Source organism: Castor canadensis, chromosome 8 (assembly GCF_047511655.1).
Source record: "Castor canadensis chromosome 8, mCasCan1.hap1v2, whole genome shotgun sequence".
NCBI lineage: Eukaryota > Metazoa > Chordata > Mammalia > Rodentia > Castoridae > Castor > Castor canadensis.
Window position 1 is genome coordinate 110,737,638 of NC_133393.1, and position 20,105 is coordinate 110,757,742.

Below are 20,105 nucleotides of genomic sequence, written 5' to 3' on the forward strand. Positions count from 1 at the left end.
ACACTGATTTTGAGCAGCATGTGGAATAATCCATAGCCAGCCACAAAAGGAGCTATGGTTCCATTAACCAGTACTGACAGATGGCTCACATAGGATTCTTACAGACCTTGGTAAACAAGTTAGTTAACTTTGTCTCAGTTCCTTATCTGTATACAGTGCGAACATCCTGTGATTCTAATAATTTTAGTAATAAATCCAGCTATAGGAACCCAGTGTAACAGAGCAGATAAGAATTGTTGAGATATTGAGGGGCCAAAAGTGAAACTGGTTTTATAAAATCATTTTAAAAGTTTCCCATTGCAGTTTACGAGTTGCTTTAGTTCCAGGGCTGTGCTTCTGATAGGGACTCTGAGCACTTCCTTCACACCGGGGCTCTGTCTCTAGCTGGATAGTTATGGGGCTTGGACTAGAACTACTGAGAACACAAGAATCATTTAAATATAGAAATAGAAATGTGTAGTATTTAAATGTGTTTGCATACAGGCACTTAAATACACATGTATTTAAACGTGTATCTATCTATCTATCTAGTGTGTGTGTATGGATGTAGATACATATATAATAAACCCTTTGCGGTCCTGTTTCTAGGACCCCAAAATCCTCAGATGCCCAAGTGCTTTACATGAAATGACGTTGTATTTGCATATAAATCTATATTCTCCTGTATATTTTAAATCATCTCTAGATTACTTATAATACCTAATACAATGTAAATCCTATGTAAACAGTTGGTACCCTGTATTGTTTAAGAAGTGATGACAAAAAAGTCTGTACATGTTCAATATAGATGTGATTATTTTTTTCACATAGTTTTATCTGGGATTTGTTGAGTCCACAGATGTGGAACCCATGAATATGGAGAACAGACTGTATATAAACATCTATTTAGGTTAGATAGATGATTTCTCTCTCTCTCTCTCTCTCTAATGTCATGCTTGAGGTATTGAAGCTAAGTTTCTGGGGTTGGACTTTACAATATTGTCTATCTTGAAGTTTCATTTTGACAGAAAAAAATTCTGTACAGAACATCTACAAATCTTACAAAGTTTCCTTAAGACACTATGATACTAAATTAGGCTTGGGGACTACTATTCTTTGGCTCTTTTCAACTTTCCAGTGCTGCATTTTCAACTTTTCAAGAAGATCCTGGTTCTGAGCTAGAACCATCAACCACACTCACCATGTCCACCCTCTCCAGCAGTGAGTGGGGATAGAGAAAGGGGAAAGAGCATTTATTAAGGGTGACTGTGCACCAGGTAATAAAAGTACATAGATATGGCAATAAACTAAGCTACCTCCAAGTAGCTTAAAGTTTCATTTGCTGAATTATACAGCTTAGTGTTTTATGAGGAATAATGATTTAGGAAAAAAACAACATGGGTTCAAATACCATACTTTAGCTATGTCTTAGTTGTTTTATTCACTATTAATATTTTGAAAATCTTGTGGGTTTTTTTTTTCCCCTTTGGCACTGGGGTTTGAACCCAGGACCTCTAACTTGAGCCACTCCACCAGCCCTTTTCTGCGATGGGTTTTTTCGAGATAGGGTCTTGTGAACTATTTACTGAGGCTGGTTTTGAACTGCAATCTTCCTGATTTCTGCCTCCTAAGTAGCTAGGATTATAGGCATGACCCACTGGCGCCCAACTAAATCTTGGCTTTTAAATGACATTTAGTTTTGTGTACACCCTCCCACCTTGAGGACGAAAAATTACTGGGTGATGCATAACAAAAAATAATAACTCCGGAGAGGTTGTTATGAGACTGAAGGATTTCTTGAGACACCCTCTTCACTCTTCACTGGTATCACTCTAGATGATGTAAAACCAAGCTTGGGAATTGCTATCACAGGTGTCTTGATTTTTCCTTCTATGGCATACTGTTGTTTCAGTGTGCCCCCTACAGGTCATATATGGAAGAATATACGTAAATTAGACACTGGAAATCTTTGGGTTGCCATTTAAAAAACAGCATTTACCAAATATGCCTCCCACTCCTTCACTGCTCTCAAGGAGTTTACCTTTTTTTCCACTTTCAAATTTTATTTTATTTAGAAATTATATAAATTCATTATGTTTTAAAGACCCTGTTACTATAGTAGAGATACATAAATATTGTAATACACATAGAGAAATTAAATGTAATATAGTCAACACAGCACTATATCAAAGCTCATATATACAGGAATATCTCTGTACACACGCTTCCAAATTATCTGTCAATCAAGCGTTTATACACAATCTGTCCAAGAAACAAAGTACTTCAGATCTGCCCTCCCCTACCTCCTCCATGCATACTGCTTTATTGTTTATGTTCTTTAATTATTGCTCATTCACCTGGAAGTAAATTTACTTTATTTTGGACAGCACGGAAATACTTCTCTCATACAGTTTTTGGTCAGTATAGGAACAGTTTCTATTAATATCTGCTCCCAAACATTTAACACTTCATGAGTGATGAGGATGGAATGGATTAGAGCTGAGGTAATACAAAGGCTGATTTAAATGGTAAGAGAAGTCCTTCTACAGAATAGTGGTGGCAAATCAAGCCATGAGGTCAAGATGATGAAGATCACCTGGTCAAAAAGTTGGGTGAATGCTGGGCATGGTGGCTCATCATTGTAATCCCAGCTACACAGGAGGTAGAGATTGGGAGGACTTGGTTCTAGACCAGCTGGGGTGAAAAGTTCGCAAGACCCCATCAACAAATTTAAGATAGATATGGTGGTGTGTGCCTGTCATCCCAGCTATGCAGGAAGTGTAAATATGATTGCGGTCCTGACCAGCCTGGGTATAAATATGAGACCTTATCTGAAAAATAACCAAGGCAAACAGGGCTGGGGCTATGACTAGAGCGAAATAGAGCACATGCCTAACAAGCATGAGGCTCTGAGTTCAAACCCCAGTATTGCCAAAAAAATAGTTGGATGAAAAACTTTCCTCTGTAAGAGTTTTATGATGAATTTTAAAAAAAGGTTGGGGGTTTTAAAATGCACAGATGAGAAAGTAAAGATAAGGAGCTACAGAATTATTTGAAGATGAGGACTTGAGGAAGTCTTGCCTCTCCCTGAGAAACCTGCAATTTCCCAGGCTAGTAAGACCTCTTATTCTTTTACAAATACAAAATCATTTGATGATGAGATTTTACTTGTCTAAAGTTGTCTTGATGTGTATTTGTGCTGTAAATACAGGCTCAGGATAGAATCTTTTTAATTTTATAAGACTTAACACATTAAACAGGAACAGAGAGTTCATAGACTTTAAATCCTCACTGGTATAGAAGTTGGCAGGAGATTTTAGGCACTCAGGAATGAGGTGACATGTGAGTATCTCCCCCTTGCTGAGTTTTCTAGTACTGGGTATTTTAGAGTTGAAATGGGTGACTAAGGCTAACTCTCATTCAGTTATATGAAACAAAGATGAATGGATTCTTGAAATTCTGTGTGTGATTGTGTATGTGTAGGAAACAGAGAGAGAGAGAGAGAGAGAGAGAGAGAGAGAGAGAGAAAGGGAGAGAGGGAGAGAGGGAAATTTTGGGGTTGGTGGAGGGAAGGAGAGTTAGTTTAATTTAAGAAGTTTAATTTAAGGTGTGTGTGTGTGTGTGTGTATTTCTACCTATAGATGGGGAGAAGGAAATTAAAGGAGGGAATGCTGACTTGGATAGCCTGCATTGGACAATGAGAGACAGAGAGCTTGCAGGAAAAAGTGATTGTTGAGCAGTGTTGAGGGTCCATTGGAAATTAATATGACCTAGGATTCTTGTGTGAAATATATTCCTTTAGGCAAGAATACATGTGTAATGGAATCTCTTTCACATGTCCTTTGGCATTTAATCATCTCACTCTCATTACTGATTAAAGCAGGTTTAAACACCAACTTGTTTCTTAGAATTTTTTAGTCTAAGAAGGATTTTGTATCAAAAAACAAACATTTCTCTGAATAGGGACTTTGTAAAAATCTAACAGAGGAGCCAAAATTCAACAGCAAATAAAAATGTAACAAGAGAAAAAGCAATCACATAGGAGACCATGTTCTGAAATAAGGGTTTTAGAAGTGCCCCTATAACCCTTGGAAGCAATGTGTACCATCCAGGACATGAGCAGAAAGCAGCTCCAAGACTCTTCGCTCATGGTGACTGATGAGGCTAGACAACCAGGAACTGTAAGCCAAAGGGGAGATGATGGGGAAAACATGTTTTTATCTTTTAAAAACCTAGTTCTTTCCATGAACCTAAGGTCTTGTTACTTTTTTCACACTGGAACATGCTGTCATACTTTCTACTTATAGACACCAACATGTGGGGACAACAGATTTGAGAAGGAAAAGAAGGGAAATGAGAAGAAAGGCAGGTAAGGTGGGGAGGGCTTGGAAAAGCAAAAAATCAATGAAGCTGGTATTTAAACTCCTGACTTACAAAAAAAACAATCTCCTAAATAAATCAATTTATCCATTAAAAGAAATTATTTGATAGTAACAATCTCATTGAATACATTGTCCTTAAAATTTTTTTGTGGATTAAATGAGGAGGGAAAACGATAGGATGAGAAATTGTTAGAAAGCACATCATTGTCTGAAAGTACTCACACCAACTTGTCATTTCTCAAGTTACAGATATTTTGTTACTATGTAAAACTTTTGTCCTAAGGTATCTTCCTAAAGAGATTATACCTCACCTGCCAGAGAAGATATTAAAGTCATTATGTGTTTTTGTTGCTGTTGTTTTTTGGTTTTGTGTTTTTACAAAAGCAAAACAGCTTGCTTTCCCCAGGTAAGCCAAGTTACCAATTGCATTAACATGCAGTTGTCCACCAGAGGGCACTATTTCCCTGCATTACAGTCAGACAGGCTTCATCCAGGACAGGATCAAAATCTCAGAGCCCCATCCATGTTTAGGTTACACCCAGGTAATCATGATGCATTGCTAAATGGGAACAGCACTTTAAAGTCTGTAATATACTTATAGGAAAAACTCTATCAGTTGAACACTAATTTAATTTTCTTAACTCATCTGTCTTTGGTGACCTGTGATTTTTTTCCCCCACTGTTCTGCTACTTAGGTAAGTCTTGTGCTGATACCTGAGGAAATCTGATGACAGCAGAATGGTGCCTCCTTTCGTAGAAAAAGAATGTTCAGGAATGTCCAGGCAGTCCGTTAAATGACACACTGGGATCCAGAGCCCAGCTTTACTACACATTTCACATAACCCCTTGGGCAAAAGTCTGCAAGGCAAAATCTCCTGATACAGTATCAGAGCTGGTCTCTCTCAAAATAGGAATCCAAGTTTACCCTGGGAATTGTCTGTGCCTGCCCTGATTAAAATGCTTCCACAAAACAGGCTGTTTCACCTAATTCTGTCAACCTGTACATCAAGATCTGGAGCAGGGTCCCCGAGCAAAGCAGAAGTCTCATTTTACAAAGCACCGCGTTTAGTACTCTTGCTAAGTGAAACTCTAATTTCAATGCATGTAAAGAAACCAGTGAACACAGATCTCAGAAATTATACTTCAACCACCTCTTCTTTAGGGTCAGGACAAGAACTCCGCAGAAATGCCAGCATTGCACAGCATACAGGAAGCAAGCATAATTCTAAAAATGGCCAGAGAGTTCTCACGGTGATTGCATTTAGCCTCCTGCCGTGTGCATGGAAATGGAGCCCGCCTGGTAAAGCTGGAAGCCAGGGTCCAGGATCAGGTTGCAAGTTAATGGGTGTGGAAGGATGGGGGTTGGGGGAGGACAGTGCTGAGAAGTCTGTCCTTTCCTCTTGAATCTCAGGTCTGGCAGGCCGCGGGTTAGGTGGACTGGTGGCAGACACAGTGGGGTTTACTTCCATATTCTCCCAGGGTGTCAGGTATGGGGAAGGGGAAAGTGGGGAGAGGAAAGGAGCAGTTATGGTGATGGCTGTTAGAATGTTCCAGGTCTCCACTCTCAGGACTCATCCAGCCACAAAAGGAGGTATTTCAGGCTCTGCTTGGAGAAAAAGTAGACCTGTGCTGGCCAACAAGGGATGGTCATTTGGTCATTTTTTAGGTAAAACTTGATATTTCTTGTTTGATGGTACTGGGGTTTGAACTGAGGGCCTTGCACTTGGCTAGGCAGAAGCTCTTCCACTTAAGCCAGTCCTGTTGTGCTTTAGGTATTTTTAGGATAGGGTCTTTAGCTAAGGACACAGGACTGTGCCACCATGCACAACTTATTTGTTGAGATGGGGGTCTCACTAGCTTTTTGCATGGGATGACCTCAAATCACAGTTTTTCCAATCTCTGCCTTCCAAGTAGCTGGGATTACAGGCATGAGCCACGTGTCTGCCTTGATTTTTAATTCTTTAAAAACATGTGTTGGGGCTTGGGGTGTGGTTCAGTAGCAGAGTGCTCATTTAGCATGCTTGGGGTCTGGGTTTGATCCCCAGCACTATAAAAGAAGAAGAACAACAAAACATATCTGTCTATCTATCTATCATCTATCTATCCAATCTTGGCTCCTTTCTACTCTCACTAGGTTGTATCTGCTGGCTTAACATTGTTACATGATCAAAGTGCATTATAAGCATGCATGAAAATGTCACAATGAAGCTACCTTGTACAATTAGTACATGCTAATGTGTAGTGTTCATTAAAAGCACTAATATATTTTGTCTTATGACTTGCCAGTTATTCTTTGGCAAATTTCAAAAATTTTACTTTGCTTTTTTTAATCCCAGTAGGTTTTTATCTTTATAGTTTTGGAGAATAAAGAACCCCTTTAAAGATTATTTTCTAACCCTTCACAACCCCAGTCTGCATAAAAATGCAATTTTGTTTATGCTACATATAAAGAGGAAAATAGCTTGTCGCTCACTGTTGATGAAAGACTTGTGTGTGTTTCTGATCCTCCATCTCCGGAACCTTCATAAAAGAATGTTACAAGACTATGATTATAAAAAATAAGAGAAGGGTAAAATATTATTATCTGTATCATCCAGGAAGAAGTAGAGCATAGTGATTATGGGCAGATTTTTGTAGTTGGATTCTCTAGACTTGAGTCTCTAATTCCATCTTGATTCCTTTGTGATGCTGAGTATGTTATTCGATCCCCCAGGTCTGTGTTAGCTCACCTACAGGAAGGGACAAGTGATGTCCTTCTCATTCCACCTCAAGGGATGTGGGGGAGAGTGAATGAGATAATGCATTAGCACAGTGGCTGGCTAGGTAGGTCAGGATCCCATATGTTAGCTACCATTGTTTGTCCTTCTGTTCTGACAGTAAGGGAAGCAGCTGGGGGAAGGGGCAAGAACATGTGCCTTCTCTGCTGCTCTCCCACCCCCCTGTCCACCACACATGGTGACACAGGGTGAGTTAATTGTCCAGACAGTTTCGACGGTGTAAAGAGTCCTGGCCCCACCACACACATCCTTTGAGATGAGTTTTTAACTTCAGTTTTCTGTATTATTGCCTCATATTGGCTCCTACTTCAGCTTCTTTAGTCATGTTCACTGCCATCTTGGTCCTTTTTATGTCAGAGTACCATTTGGACTCCAGACTAGGAAGGACCAGGTAAAAAAGAAAACTGAGACAAATAGTAGCTTCTAGAGAAGCAGCAGTTATCTGCCTGGAGTGTTTTGAATGTGCCTTACAAAATCATGTTTTGCTTAATTTAGAACCTGAAAAATATTCTGAAAGCTAAGCATGAGATTTGCTAAGAGAAGTCTGTGTTGCACTCCATAATATACATACTTGCCAAATATATTGATTTGTAGTTTATGTTTTCTTTATTTTCCATGAAATATGGGAATGTGCTCCTCCTCTTCCCTTAAAGGGTAGCAATGCAGTATTTGTCAGGAGTACAGCCACTTGAGCTAAAATGCTTGGATTCAAATTCTATTTGTCACCCTCACACTCCCAGGAACTTACTAATACGTTATTTGGGCAATAACTTAAATACTCTGAGTGTTAGTTTCCTCACTTGTGAGGATGAACTGAGATAATGCATACAAAGGATCAGTGGGTCTCATTGAATCAGTTTGGTTTTGTTAATGATATTTGGAATTACATGAGGATTGACTTCTAAATGGTTTTTGTTATGGATGTGCCATGATCCCTCATACTGTCAGATGGAGCAAATGAGTCATGTTGATAGACTGTGCTCAATGGTGCATAGGTTTGAACAGAACAAATGGTGTTTATTTGAAGGAGCCCATGCAGTATATGTATATGCCTGGAAAGATCAAACAAGCTTAGAGTATAAACTTAGCTCACTGTAACTAGAGTGGTAACCTTTGGTAAGAAGAGTAATCTGCTGGTGCCCCCTCCAGGTCAACTTTACCAGGTGCTATCCCTATCTTTTCCCCCAGTGAGTGTAGCATTGGCTGCTAAAGATATCCAGCTGCCACTTCTCTGGAGAACCACACTCAGCTGATAGGAGGTGTTCAGTCCCATGGGTATCTAGGAAGTTATGCTTTCCTCCCCCGGGTGGCTTCAAGTGAATGGTTGACTGGCATGAACAGGTGTCCAGCCCACTTCCCTAAAGGTCGTATAACTGTCCATCAGCTGCCACTGATGTTCCAGAGCATCCTGTGTGATCGAACTGAGAGCAGACACAGGCTGAGGCCACTTCTTTGCTTGTCCTCTTTTTGGTTCTGCTTTCCCATCTTTCCTAATAGACTTCTGAGAGCATCCTTTCAATAAAGCGTGTGGATAAGAATCTTTGTCTCAGGCTATGCTTTAAAAAAACCAGAAAAAATTCTGTGCCTCAGTTTCATTTGACAGAAAGTGAGGGATTGACTCCATTTACATTAATGGATTTAATCAGGGAATATAGATTTTAATTTCCAGAGTATTTTTGTTTAATTTATATCTTGATATTCATTCAGCCATATCCATCCTTTACTCATATCTCCTTTTGGGAGGTTAATGGAAGAAAGACCAAGGATTTCTAATGTTAAAATTGTTGAACATCGAAACCTATCTCTACCAATGGGGACTAAAGGCTTTGAGTTTTGGTGTGGAACACTCAACGTTTTGTTTGCGAGGTCCATCTTTGTATTGTTGCCACCATTACAGATGTATTTCTAGTTCTGGTAGAAATCTCCCAGGCTTTACCAGGTTGCAGTTCCTAAGAAAACATTACACTCACATACGTAGGCATTGTGTGATTTGCACAGCACTTGTGGAAACCAAATAAACCATATTAGGATACAGCTTTAAAAAAAGGAAAAGCATATTTATTTACATATTTATTTGTTCAGTATCAGAAACCCATGGGGCCCATGGAGGCCTCAATTGTGATAGAAAAACAAACAAATAAACAAATAAACAAAAACTTCCGTTAATGCCATATTTCTGCTGGTTCACTGACTGATCACTGAAAAGTTAAATCAGTACATAAAACACTGCATTACTAAGAGTCTATCCATCTTTTCTGGACAGTTCTCTGACTATCCTTGCTCAGTTTTTACTTCTAATAGAAAACCAAGAGAGAAAAATGAGGAAATAATGCAAACATACCAATTTGCCTGTTGATTTGCTTTCCATAAAATTGGTCATTAGTCATACAGTGGCCTCAAGGAGAAATCTGCAGAAACATATTTATGAGTTCTGTCTTCCCACTGAAGAAAATGTAACTTCTAGAGTGTCCATGTGGTTCCTTGTTTTCTGGACATTTGGAATGTAATCTATATTCAGTTTCCTTGAAAGTAACTAGTGGAAAATTTGGGGAGGACAGGGATGGGACAAAAGAGGAGGAGAAATGGGAGCTAGTGCCTTGAGCTGCATTAGTCACATATTTGCATCTGGCTTACCCATCACAAGACCTGTACAAAGCATGTGCTTTTTTCCTCATTACAGGTTAGCAAACAGATTCCAAGTTATACACACAGCATTTAAATTCCCCTAATCTCTGGAGTCATTATGAATTCATTCCTTAAATAAATTAATTTGATGTTGTTAATTGCTGCTTTATAAATCATATACAAATGAATATACACAGGATAAAAAAACAAAAATTCAATTGACAATTAAAAGATACTTATAATGCTAGAGTAGGTTCAGTAGTATCAATTTGGTAAAAAAAAATGTTTCATATTTCCTCAGTTTAAAAATATAACTGATCTAGTACATATAGACTTGTGAAATGGAATCAAAGAACAAAACCAAAAATATTAGATTTCCTTTCCCATCTCAAAGGCACTATGTCATCTTATATTGGTTGCTAATTTTATAATACTCTTTGAAGCAAGGTGGAACAGATATTGTTTTGTAGATTGGGAAAACTGTACCATAGAGGATTTAATCTGTTGAGTCACTTATTTAATAAATGTCATGGACTCAGCTCTGTAGTTTATCATTAGACTATTTGTTTTTATGGAAGGCTCTTTAGAAACATCTGAGATCTCCAGATGCCAAGGAAAATGAATTAACTCTATAATACGTTTTGAGTGTTTACTAGGTACCAGGATTGTAGGAACCATGGAAGACATACAGTGCTTATCCTTAAGACTCTTCCAGTCTGGTTAAGAGACAAGACACACCACTTAAGAGCCAGGTGCAGTCTTTTGTTAATATTTTGTTAATGATTTTTGTTAATGGTTTCTTAATCATCACTCCTAAAGAGTGGCATGTTTGTGAATTCACATGTTAAAAATTCCACTAGATTTGGATGGGCTACATGGCCAATGGTAAGAGGCAAGATTTGTGTTGGGCTCTAGAGACTGAAGATGATAGATGGAGGGAATAGAGGGATGAATACAGAAAGATTCAAATGTAGGCAGGAACCCAGGACAATAAGGATGATGGGGATGAGAACAGACTGGATGGGATAGAAGGCTTATTTTTGGGCAAGTGACAAACAGATTTGGAGAGAATAATCAGAAACAACTAGTGTAGGATCTCACTACACTAGGCCTAGTAAAGAGGTCTGTACCTTATCTTGTAGGCAAACAAGATAAGTAAGATAGTATGGGGTGCTAGTGGAGATTTTTGTATAGCAAATTAACACAAATATTGTTATAGCAAGATAAACCTGAATAATTTTACAGTATGAATTAAATGAGGGAAAATAATTAGCTATAGACAGATGAAATAGCATAATATATGTAAAATATATGACATGTATTAGTCCTAGCATAATTTTTATAATCAGAAGACACAACAATTTAATTGTGAAGTAATGAGCTCCAGTCTCAGTGAGATGATGACTAAAGAGAATCAATAATGAGAAAGTTGGAGAAGCAAGAAAGCAATAAGTATTGGTAGCTAATTAGAAATAGTGAAAAGAGAACTATTACAATCCTCACCTTATAAGGTTCTTCAATCTTATATTAACCTTAGTTTTCACAATTTTAAGTTATATTTTTTATTCCATTAAGCATATGCAATTAGTCCTTATATTTTAATTTTTAAAATATATTTTATTATTAAAAACATCAAGGAAATCAATTCTCTGTATTGGAGAGGAGAGATTTATGTAGCAAGGTACAAAAGTCTTTTGGGACAATGATTCATAATGAAGCCTTTATGATCTCATGGCTTCATAGCCAGACTCATGCAATAAGTAGAAGATTATTACTTTACCCTAGGATCAAGAGATAGAGATTAAAACATGAGGCTATTTAAAAGGAACCATTAGAATACATAAGCATAAATTTTTAAGGCTTAAGACCGTCAGAAAACTTTTCTGAGTACAAGGCACACTACATATCCTTCATATTTAATCACTCTTAAAGTTATTTACTACATCATGTTAGCGGGGAATTATGGCTGAAAAATGGGAGTGAGAAAAGAAGAGGAAGGGATGTTGGAGTAGCATAGTGTTTCTCTATAGGTACTGGGAGTTGACTTGAGAATTACTTATGAGAGTCATTCATTCATTCATTCATTCATTTGCAGGAACTTCTGCTCCTCAGGGACTATATTCTACATGTAAGAGATAAAGAAAGCATTAAATCATATGTCCCCAAGAAGTTCAGAATTTAGTGACTAAGACTAATGAGCAAACTAAAATTTACAATATACCCAAGAAATGCTGTAAACACTACGCACGAGGTTATGGGACTACAGCAGAGGGCAGCAGACGTGGAGTTGTTGAGTCAGTGCCAAGAAGAAGAAAAGGGAGGTAGGGTGAGTCTGAAATGGTTTCCAAGAGGAAGTGATGATCGGATTTCCCTTCCCCTGTTTCTAGTCCCCTCCCCTTACCTTTGGACCTTCCCTGTCTTCAGATTGCCAGGCTGTTTGGTGTTTTACTGCCTGTGGGAAGGAATGTGAAAGCAGAAGGCAGAGAAATTTGAGTTCTGTCTTGGGCTTTAAGTTCTAAAGGTCAGGTCTTTAGTGGAAGGACCTGTCTCAAGGTACGGGTGTCAGATAAGGTAGAATGCAAAAAAGTTAGAGCAGGATTTTCTAGTCACAAAGTCTGAAAATGAGCCTGTGGATTCAGGGGAAGGAGAAGGATTAGAGGGGGATGTCTTGAGGATGAACGCAAGCACCAGTGAGAACTTGTCTTTTGTGGCTGAGCCCTGGGGAAACGGGAGACCTTCAGCATGAGGTAGACTCATGTGAAGAAGTGGCAGGAAGGTGTTTGGGGGATGGAGTCTTAGACATATAAGAGTTTCCTTTGCTTCCTTTGGATAGAGCAGTGAGATAATCCTTGGGTATTTAAGAGTGGGCTGGACATAGCTGAGAGAGGGAAGCAGAGGAAGCCATTGTTAGAAATGGAGGGGTTGTGTGAATAGCAATAAGGAGTGACTTAGCAACCATCTGAGTGGTCTTCTTAGGATCAAAGACATAATGAATGTTTTAGCAAATAGCAGTTTGATGATATCAAGGCAGTTGGGACAGGAAGAACAGTAGGAGAAATGGGAAGTCTTGAGTTCTCAGTGGTTTTGGGATTGGACACTGGGAAAAAGGCAGCAGGTTTCATTGGCTACATAGAGTATGGAAAAGAAGAAAAAACAGAGTTGAGGATATTACCAGATTTATGAGATTGAGAATTAAAGACAAAAAAAGAAATGATTTCATGAGGAACGTTTAAGTTCCATTTCTGAATGTTTCAAATTGGTTGTGATTAAGTAAGAGCACAGTAGAAGATGTTCAGTTCAGAGCTAGAAAATGGATTGGATCCATAGAGAGGCTGATTTGAATTGGAACCACCAGTGTAAAAGTAGCATGAGAAGAAGTGGTTGTGGTTAGATTACCCAGGAAGCAGAGAAGTAGATGCAGGGTGAAACTCTGAGGTGAGTGAGAGAAAGGAGTCTTGTGTAGCTAAAGGTATTTGAGAAGGGAAGAAAAGACAAGAACCAGAGAAAGAATGTTTTATGGGTGTTTCTTTGACACAAAAGAGGACTTGTTTCTAGGTTGAGGGGATAGCAATAGCCAAGAAGGTTCAGCTGACAATAGAGGAGAAAAACTGATGAAGTTGGGAGGCAATGACCTGGAGTCCTGTGGAGAGAACAGCCATCTCCAGCTCTGAAGCTGGCAGGAAGAGGGAGGGGTAGGGGTAGGTGAGGTGCAGGGATAATTGTAGGTCAGGGGCTGGGGAAACTATTTAACATTGATGAGGCACTTGCACTGTTGGAGTCTCCACATGGATCATAAAGATGAGGAAGACACCATCTCTAGGTTCTTCCTTCTCAAGTATTCATTTCAATTAAATGAATACATGAATACCTAACCTTATACCCCTCGGAATTCAAACATGCTTAATGGTAGTCTATGAAGGGAAGGAACAGCTATTCCCCTGGATGATTTTACATTGACCTTACTTAGAATTGCTGGCGCATGGTGGTAAATAAAGTTAGCCTGACTTTTTGTCAGTTTATTATAATCTTTAAGTCTTCTTTAGACTATATACCCCCTTACTGACTGCAACTGGGCAGACCTTTCTGACTACTCTGCTTTTGGTTCACCAGTAATGCTCCCTGCTGCAAGTTTTCTATTTGAAGCAAACATAAATGCCTAAGAGAAACAAAACTGAGAAGTCAAGATTATACTTTCATGTTTTAGAAGAAGGAGGTGAAGCCTAGATGAGTGATCTACTCATGTGAGGTCACCCAATCCTGGCATGTCAGGCCTGGGTCTACAACCCAGTTTTTCTCTCACTTTGCTTCCAGGAGAAAAGTCCATCTTGTCTATCTTTCCAGACCGAATCTGTGAGACTAATTTAGTGATATCCAAGTAAGGGAATGTCATATGAAGGCTCAAGAGAATCTATCAGGAAACCAAGGGCATTTTGGAGGAAGAGGTAGAAAGAATGATTTGATTATTCTTGATTATTCCCTGTGGTGTGGCATCAGAGTGTTTGCCCTTTAAAGGCCTTTTAAGATCACTGCAACAAGTCTTTTCACATCATTCATTGTTCATTGACAATAATTTCAAAGATTGTTGAGTGACCTATCTTGTCTTCTGCTGTTCTGAAAGCCCCAAATCATGTAAATATGTAAACCATGATATTTTCATCAGATAATGTTACTCATCATTAGAAATATGATTAAAATGTGCATATGTAATCTAAAAATATAAGGAACAAAAAGGACAGTGATAGAAAATAAGAAGAGAATGTACCTTGAGGCTTTAGTTCTCCACTACCCTGGGGTACAATGTTGGATACACTATAAATACTATCTTAAATATGAAAATGAAACTTATTTTAAGAAACCCCGTGGAAAAGCTTTATTTAATATTTTGAGGGAGCAAACAATTAGCCCCACGTTTATGTATTTTTATATTCTAGTTTTGTTACATTGGACTTGCTTTAAATAGAAGTGTATCAGTATCAAGTACTACATGAATAAGTGGACCCCAAAAGCAGATAAGGTAACAAAAATGTCATAGGCTTTGATAGTTAATGTTTGTTGTGGTCACAGGAAGCAGAGGGAAATTTTTAAAGCTATTAATTTGTAGCATGAACTCCTGCAAGACCTCAAAGAATGTAGGCTGTGGCAGGAAACATTCTTAAATTTATTCCCACTCCCTTTACGCCAGAGTTTGATAACAATTAAACAAGATAACTTCACATTTCGTTAGTGACCCTCAAAAATCACTCAATAAATGGTGATAGAAACTGTTCTATAGTTGAAGATGCACTTTACTTGGGCCTACACAAGTATAACAGAATGAGATGTACCTAAAAGGTTTTCTCTAGCACAGATGAATTCTTTTGAGGGACAAGAACGTGCTTCTTCCTCCTGGTGTCCACTGGTCATTTCTATGACTATGTCAATCATTTCTAGTTCTATCTTTTTTCTTTGATGGATACTATTTTTTGTTTTTAAAGCAACATGTGGAGGTAAAGCTCTTACCTCTCTTGAAGTCCTATGGGCTTCATTTTGAAAGGAGAAGGGCAGACAGAGGCACAGGTGGTAGCTTTGATCTCAGGAGTGCATCGGCCTTGAGGATCCACGACAACATTCAGCACCCTTGGCGCCTGCTCAGGCTGGACCATGCTGTGGACTGTCTTTGCCTCAGACTGCGCAGGCTGTAATGTGATGGGTGATAGGTGGATTTCCTGGTTTTTCTCTTTATCTTGTCTCAAGGAAAGCTGAAACCTTTCTTTTAATCTGTAAAGAATCTACAAGAAAGAGATACAAAGGGCTCCTGTCACATTTTCACTCACTGGACAACGAGTCCAATCTCCTCAACCCCAGCCTAGAAGACAACTCAAAACAAAGGTTACATGATAAAGAACAGCCTCTACTATCATTTCTTGGTTTTGTGGTGCTGAGATTATTTCCTTAAAAGAAGACACTTGGTATTTCTAGTTATGCTACACATACATTGCAAACATTTGTGTACATGAATACAAGGATGTACTCAAAAGTAAATTTGGCTAATTATAAAAAAATGCAAGATGACAGTTTGAGCACATGAGAATTTACTGAAATGGTAGGTGTGTAGAAGAAATATGAACAATGGGTTATTCCTGTGATCTTTATAGAAACAGAGAACTGTAGCAATATAGTACAGAACAAAGAAGTCTTGTAAAACATCAATAAAAAATAGTATGCATAAGCCATAATTTCGTATGGAAAGGAATTATGTAAAGACCATAATAATTATTCAAATATCAACTACAGCACCTGATAAATATTTGGCAACATTAAATTTAGAACATCTATCAAAAAAGTAATTTGGACAACCAAAATTTTCTATCTTTCTTTTTTCCCCTTTTAACTTTTAATGCATATAGAAAAAAGCAAAATGACCACTTCCTTGCATTCTCAGAGCTCTTTTTGGAATGGCTCCTTCAATTCAGAATTGGTAGGATAATCTCTTTTGAACTTTTAAAAGAATGGGACTGGCATTGTTGAGACACTGTGGGCTAAACTGTGAGGTGAGCAATGTTTATTTTTTGTGTCTGCAAGCTTCACTTTTTATGGGCTTTTTCTTCTTTTGATGCCTACTCCTCTACTCCAATTCCTGCGGAAATTAGATGTCCTCCTGTTTGTTCAAGTGTGCTCTCAGCGTGTGACTTGACAATCTAGTTCACGTGAAGAGGTGACAGCTCATTATCTGCAATTATGTGAAGGTGTACAGCACTGATGGTATCTGCATCTAAAGTGCCTTAAGTCAACCGAACTCCCTGGCTAATTTCTAGCATGTATTAGTTGAACAAGTGCTATTTTAGGAGGAGGGGGTTTTCCTGGCTCTTTGTACTCACAAACTGGATGACAGAGTATGTTTACTCTAATTCATCACAAGGTAAATTCTATCTTCTCTTCTCTTTGAAAGTTCCTTTAATTTCTAGTTTTTTTTGTTTGTTTTTTAATCTACTAGAAAGATACAAATTCTAAATATATATGTATATATTTTTCTTGTTAAAAGATAAACATAAAAGAAAATTAGGGAACAATTCATCTGAAGTTAAGGAGGAAAGAGAAAATTAAGAATTTATTTTAGGATATTTTTATAAAACTATTTTCCTGATATTCTCAATATGATATTGGAAAAAGGTTAAGAAAATAAGATTACAAAAAAAAAAGAAGGAAACAAAAACACAAATCTAAAATGAAAAGATATCAGATTGAGATTAACTTTAAAAATTCAAAGATTTAAACGCACATTGACAAGATGTAAATCTCCTTTGCAAGCAATGAAGAACAAAACTGACACTGCAGAAAGTGGTGCCAGTTGTATACATGGCAAATTTAGAGACTATAATATGTAGAACAAATGAATAAAAAGATGAAGATGACAAGAAGAGAAAATATTGGACATGGAAGTCAGAAGAGTCACTGTAAATGATAAACCAGAATAACTGAAAGAGAAGAAAGCCATTCAAGAGCATTCAGTGCTTATTTTGGGGCATGTATTATGAAACGTGCAGGGTATTTCATTATGAACAAAATAGACTGTTGTGTGTTCCTACGGAAATCATTCAGGTTAAAAGCTTTGTAGGTCACTTGAAGAAAGGTAAATGTGAGATAAAAATGGAGCAATTTTCACAGCTCTGAGGAAACACAATGCATATTACAAAGGATGCGTGAATTTTACATCTAGATGAGCTGGTGTTTATGTGCAATAAGCTCACAGAAAGAATTTTTCAAACATGCAAATTCTCAGAAAATATAGTAGTCTGGGAAAAATGTACTCAAAGATACATTTCCAGTCATGAGAAAGACAACTCAAAATTAAAATCTAAAGAACAGAAATTGGGCTATATAAGGAAATTTGAATTATTTGAATACAAAGTAAAAACCTAACTTAATTATGTCTCAAGTTTAGCATCCCAAGTTGTAGTAGCAAGAAAGAAATTTGGAGGAGGACAGATATATTTTAAAAAAGTATACAAGTGACTTTTAATTAGGGATATAGAAAGAATCAGAGTTAGGATGGTCATTAGAAGGCTACAACTCATTGCACATTAAGGAAACTGAGGTCTGGCTCACCACTGGGCTTGCCCAAAGTCAACAATAAGCAGTGACAGAGTCTAGCCTGGACATAGTTCTGACTTGCAGGCCTATGCAGTTCCCACCCCCACAATTACTTCAGGCACTTCTTCCCCACACCAGTGCTCTTAAAGGTTAAGTCTGAAATCACATGTGTAGCAGGTGTGACTATCACCACTTGGTTTCAAAACCATTCATTCTAAGAGTATGCTATTATAGACAGAAAGAAGGTCTCTTTAAGAAAAAAAAGAAAAACTTATGGTGGTAATGAAGTATAACTAGAAATGAATTGCTAGGAAAGTAAACAGAACCCTTCATGTAGCTTTACTTCCTCATAACTTGAAAACTTTTATATGGTGGCATTCATTGACTCTGTATGGTAAAGTGAAATCTTAGATTTTGAAGAACATATTTCTATGATAAATGTTACTGCATAAGAAAAGAAAAGTCAGGGGGAGGAATCAATGGGGCGTGAGGGGGGCAGAGGGAAAAGGAAAGGACACTGGGTGTGAAGAGGATAGAAGTATACTACATATATACACATGAAGACAGCATGATGAAGCCCAGCAAACACTGTTTGAAAGAGGGTGGAAGAGGAAGAGAGAGAATGGAAATATAATGGAGGGAGTGAACTTGTTCAAAGTACATTGTATGCATTACAGAATTATTACAATGAAATCCCCTCATTAAAAAAAGAACAAAAGATGTCTATTACAAAGTGGTAAGTCTTTTTCCCTTTATTGTAAGAACTTCCTTCAATTTTTTAATTTGATGGTTCTGGGGATCATACCTAGGGTCTTGTGCACAGTAGGCAAGCACCCACCAGTATACTTTCAAATAAATCTGTGCTTTCTTTAAGCTGTAGGATAGAAAATACTGAAGATGAAAACCTTTATCCTGGGTATAGTTTCTAAGGTTTTTAGCTTACTGCTTCTTGTCAGTTCCCAGAAACTTTGCAGTTTACTTTGCCACCAGTCTGCAAAAATAAAACCCATTCTGGAACAATACCAATCAGGTGATACACACATGGTAAGTTTATTGAGTTAAAGTAAATATAACTACTAAAAGATGAGTCAATAGAATTTAAAGTGGAATGACATTTTTACATTGCAAACAACTACGTTTGTACTTTTAAAAATATATTTCATAGAAGAAATAAAGCAAATATCTCATATTCTAGGTTCTTCACATACAAATATAACAAGCATGTCAGTTACTTATACTTGCATTTGGGGAAAACGTATTTCAGTGGTGAAAATGGGGAAGTCAAGAACATGTTGCCCTCAATTTTCCCTGACAGGCCAGGTTTGTGAAGATATTAGTGTAAAACGAAGCCTAGTCTAATGGCCTTCTTCGCCCCTCACAAGCTGGGTGAGGAAACTTTGTCACATAGTTTATGATCATTAATCTACTTCACCTCTAGTTAGAGGTCAACTTTCAATCTGCCTCTGTGTAATGTGTGCAAAAGTTGATTTCTACGTCTTTTGATTAGGTAAAGGAAAAGCAGGGAGAGCATGTAAATGCAGATTCCTGCACAGTTATCTTAAACAAACAAAAATGTCTTTTTTCAAAAATGGAGAATAAGAAGGTAAAACAGGTCAGGTCTGGGGGTTGGTACCAATGGGAGGGGGGAGGACGTAAGGAAAGGGTGTGGGATGGTGAATGTGGTGGAAATGTTATGTAGTCATGTAGGAAAATGGAAAAATGAGACCTGTTGACACTATTCCAGGAATGGCGCGGTATGGAGAGGAGAATGATGGAGAGGGTGAATTCAACTATGATATATTGTAAGAACTTTTGAAAATGTCACAATGTACCCCCGATACAACAATAATATGGTAATTTTTTAAAAAGACTCAAAAGATTGAGCTGTGTGAAAAAAAATGTAGAAAAAAATGGAAGAGGTTGCTATTGGCAACAGGGCAGTTATCATAGAATTAAGTTACAAAGCAGTGGTTTTCAACTGGCAAGGACTTTGCGCTGCAGGGGACACTTGGCAATATCCAGAGAAATTTTTGGTTGTCATATTTGTTGGGGGAGGGAGAATGGAAGGAGTGTGACTGGCACTGAGTGGGCAGAGACTAAGGGTGATGCTAAATATCCTATAATGCCCAGGAAAAGACACCCTCCCCATAACAGAACAGTTAGTCCAAAATGTCAGGGGTGGTACTATTGAGAAATCCTAGCATAATGGATGTTAAAAAATTATCTGATTTAACCTCTTTATATCACATTGAAGCCTAGTGCAGTTGAATGA

The 20,105-nt window shown here is 37.9% G+C and overlaps 1 protein-coding gene across 5 annotated transcripts in view; it reads right to left on the reverse strand.

The window, feature by feature from the left end:
* The window catches only part of Ptprr (protein tyrosine phosphatase receptor type R), a 253,736-nt gene that overhangs the window by 80,375 nt on the left and 153,256 nt on the right, over positions 1-20,105 (reverse strand). For all 5 annotated transcript variants that reach the window (XM_074083915.1, XM_074083916.1, XM_074083917.1 and 2 more), the window contains one exon: positions 15,263-15,531. In XM_074083915.1, the coding sequence (XP_073940016.1) occupies positions 15,263-15,531 (269 nt within the window). The remainder of the gene's footprint in view (positions 1-15,262; positions 15,532-20,105) is intronic.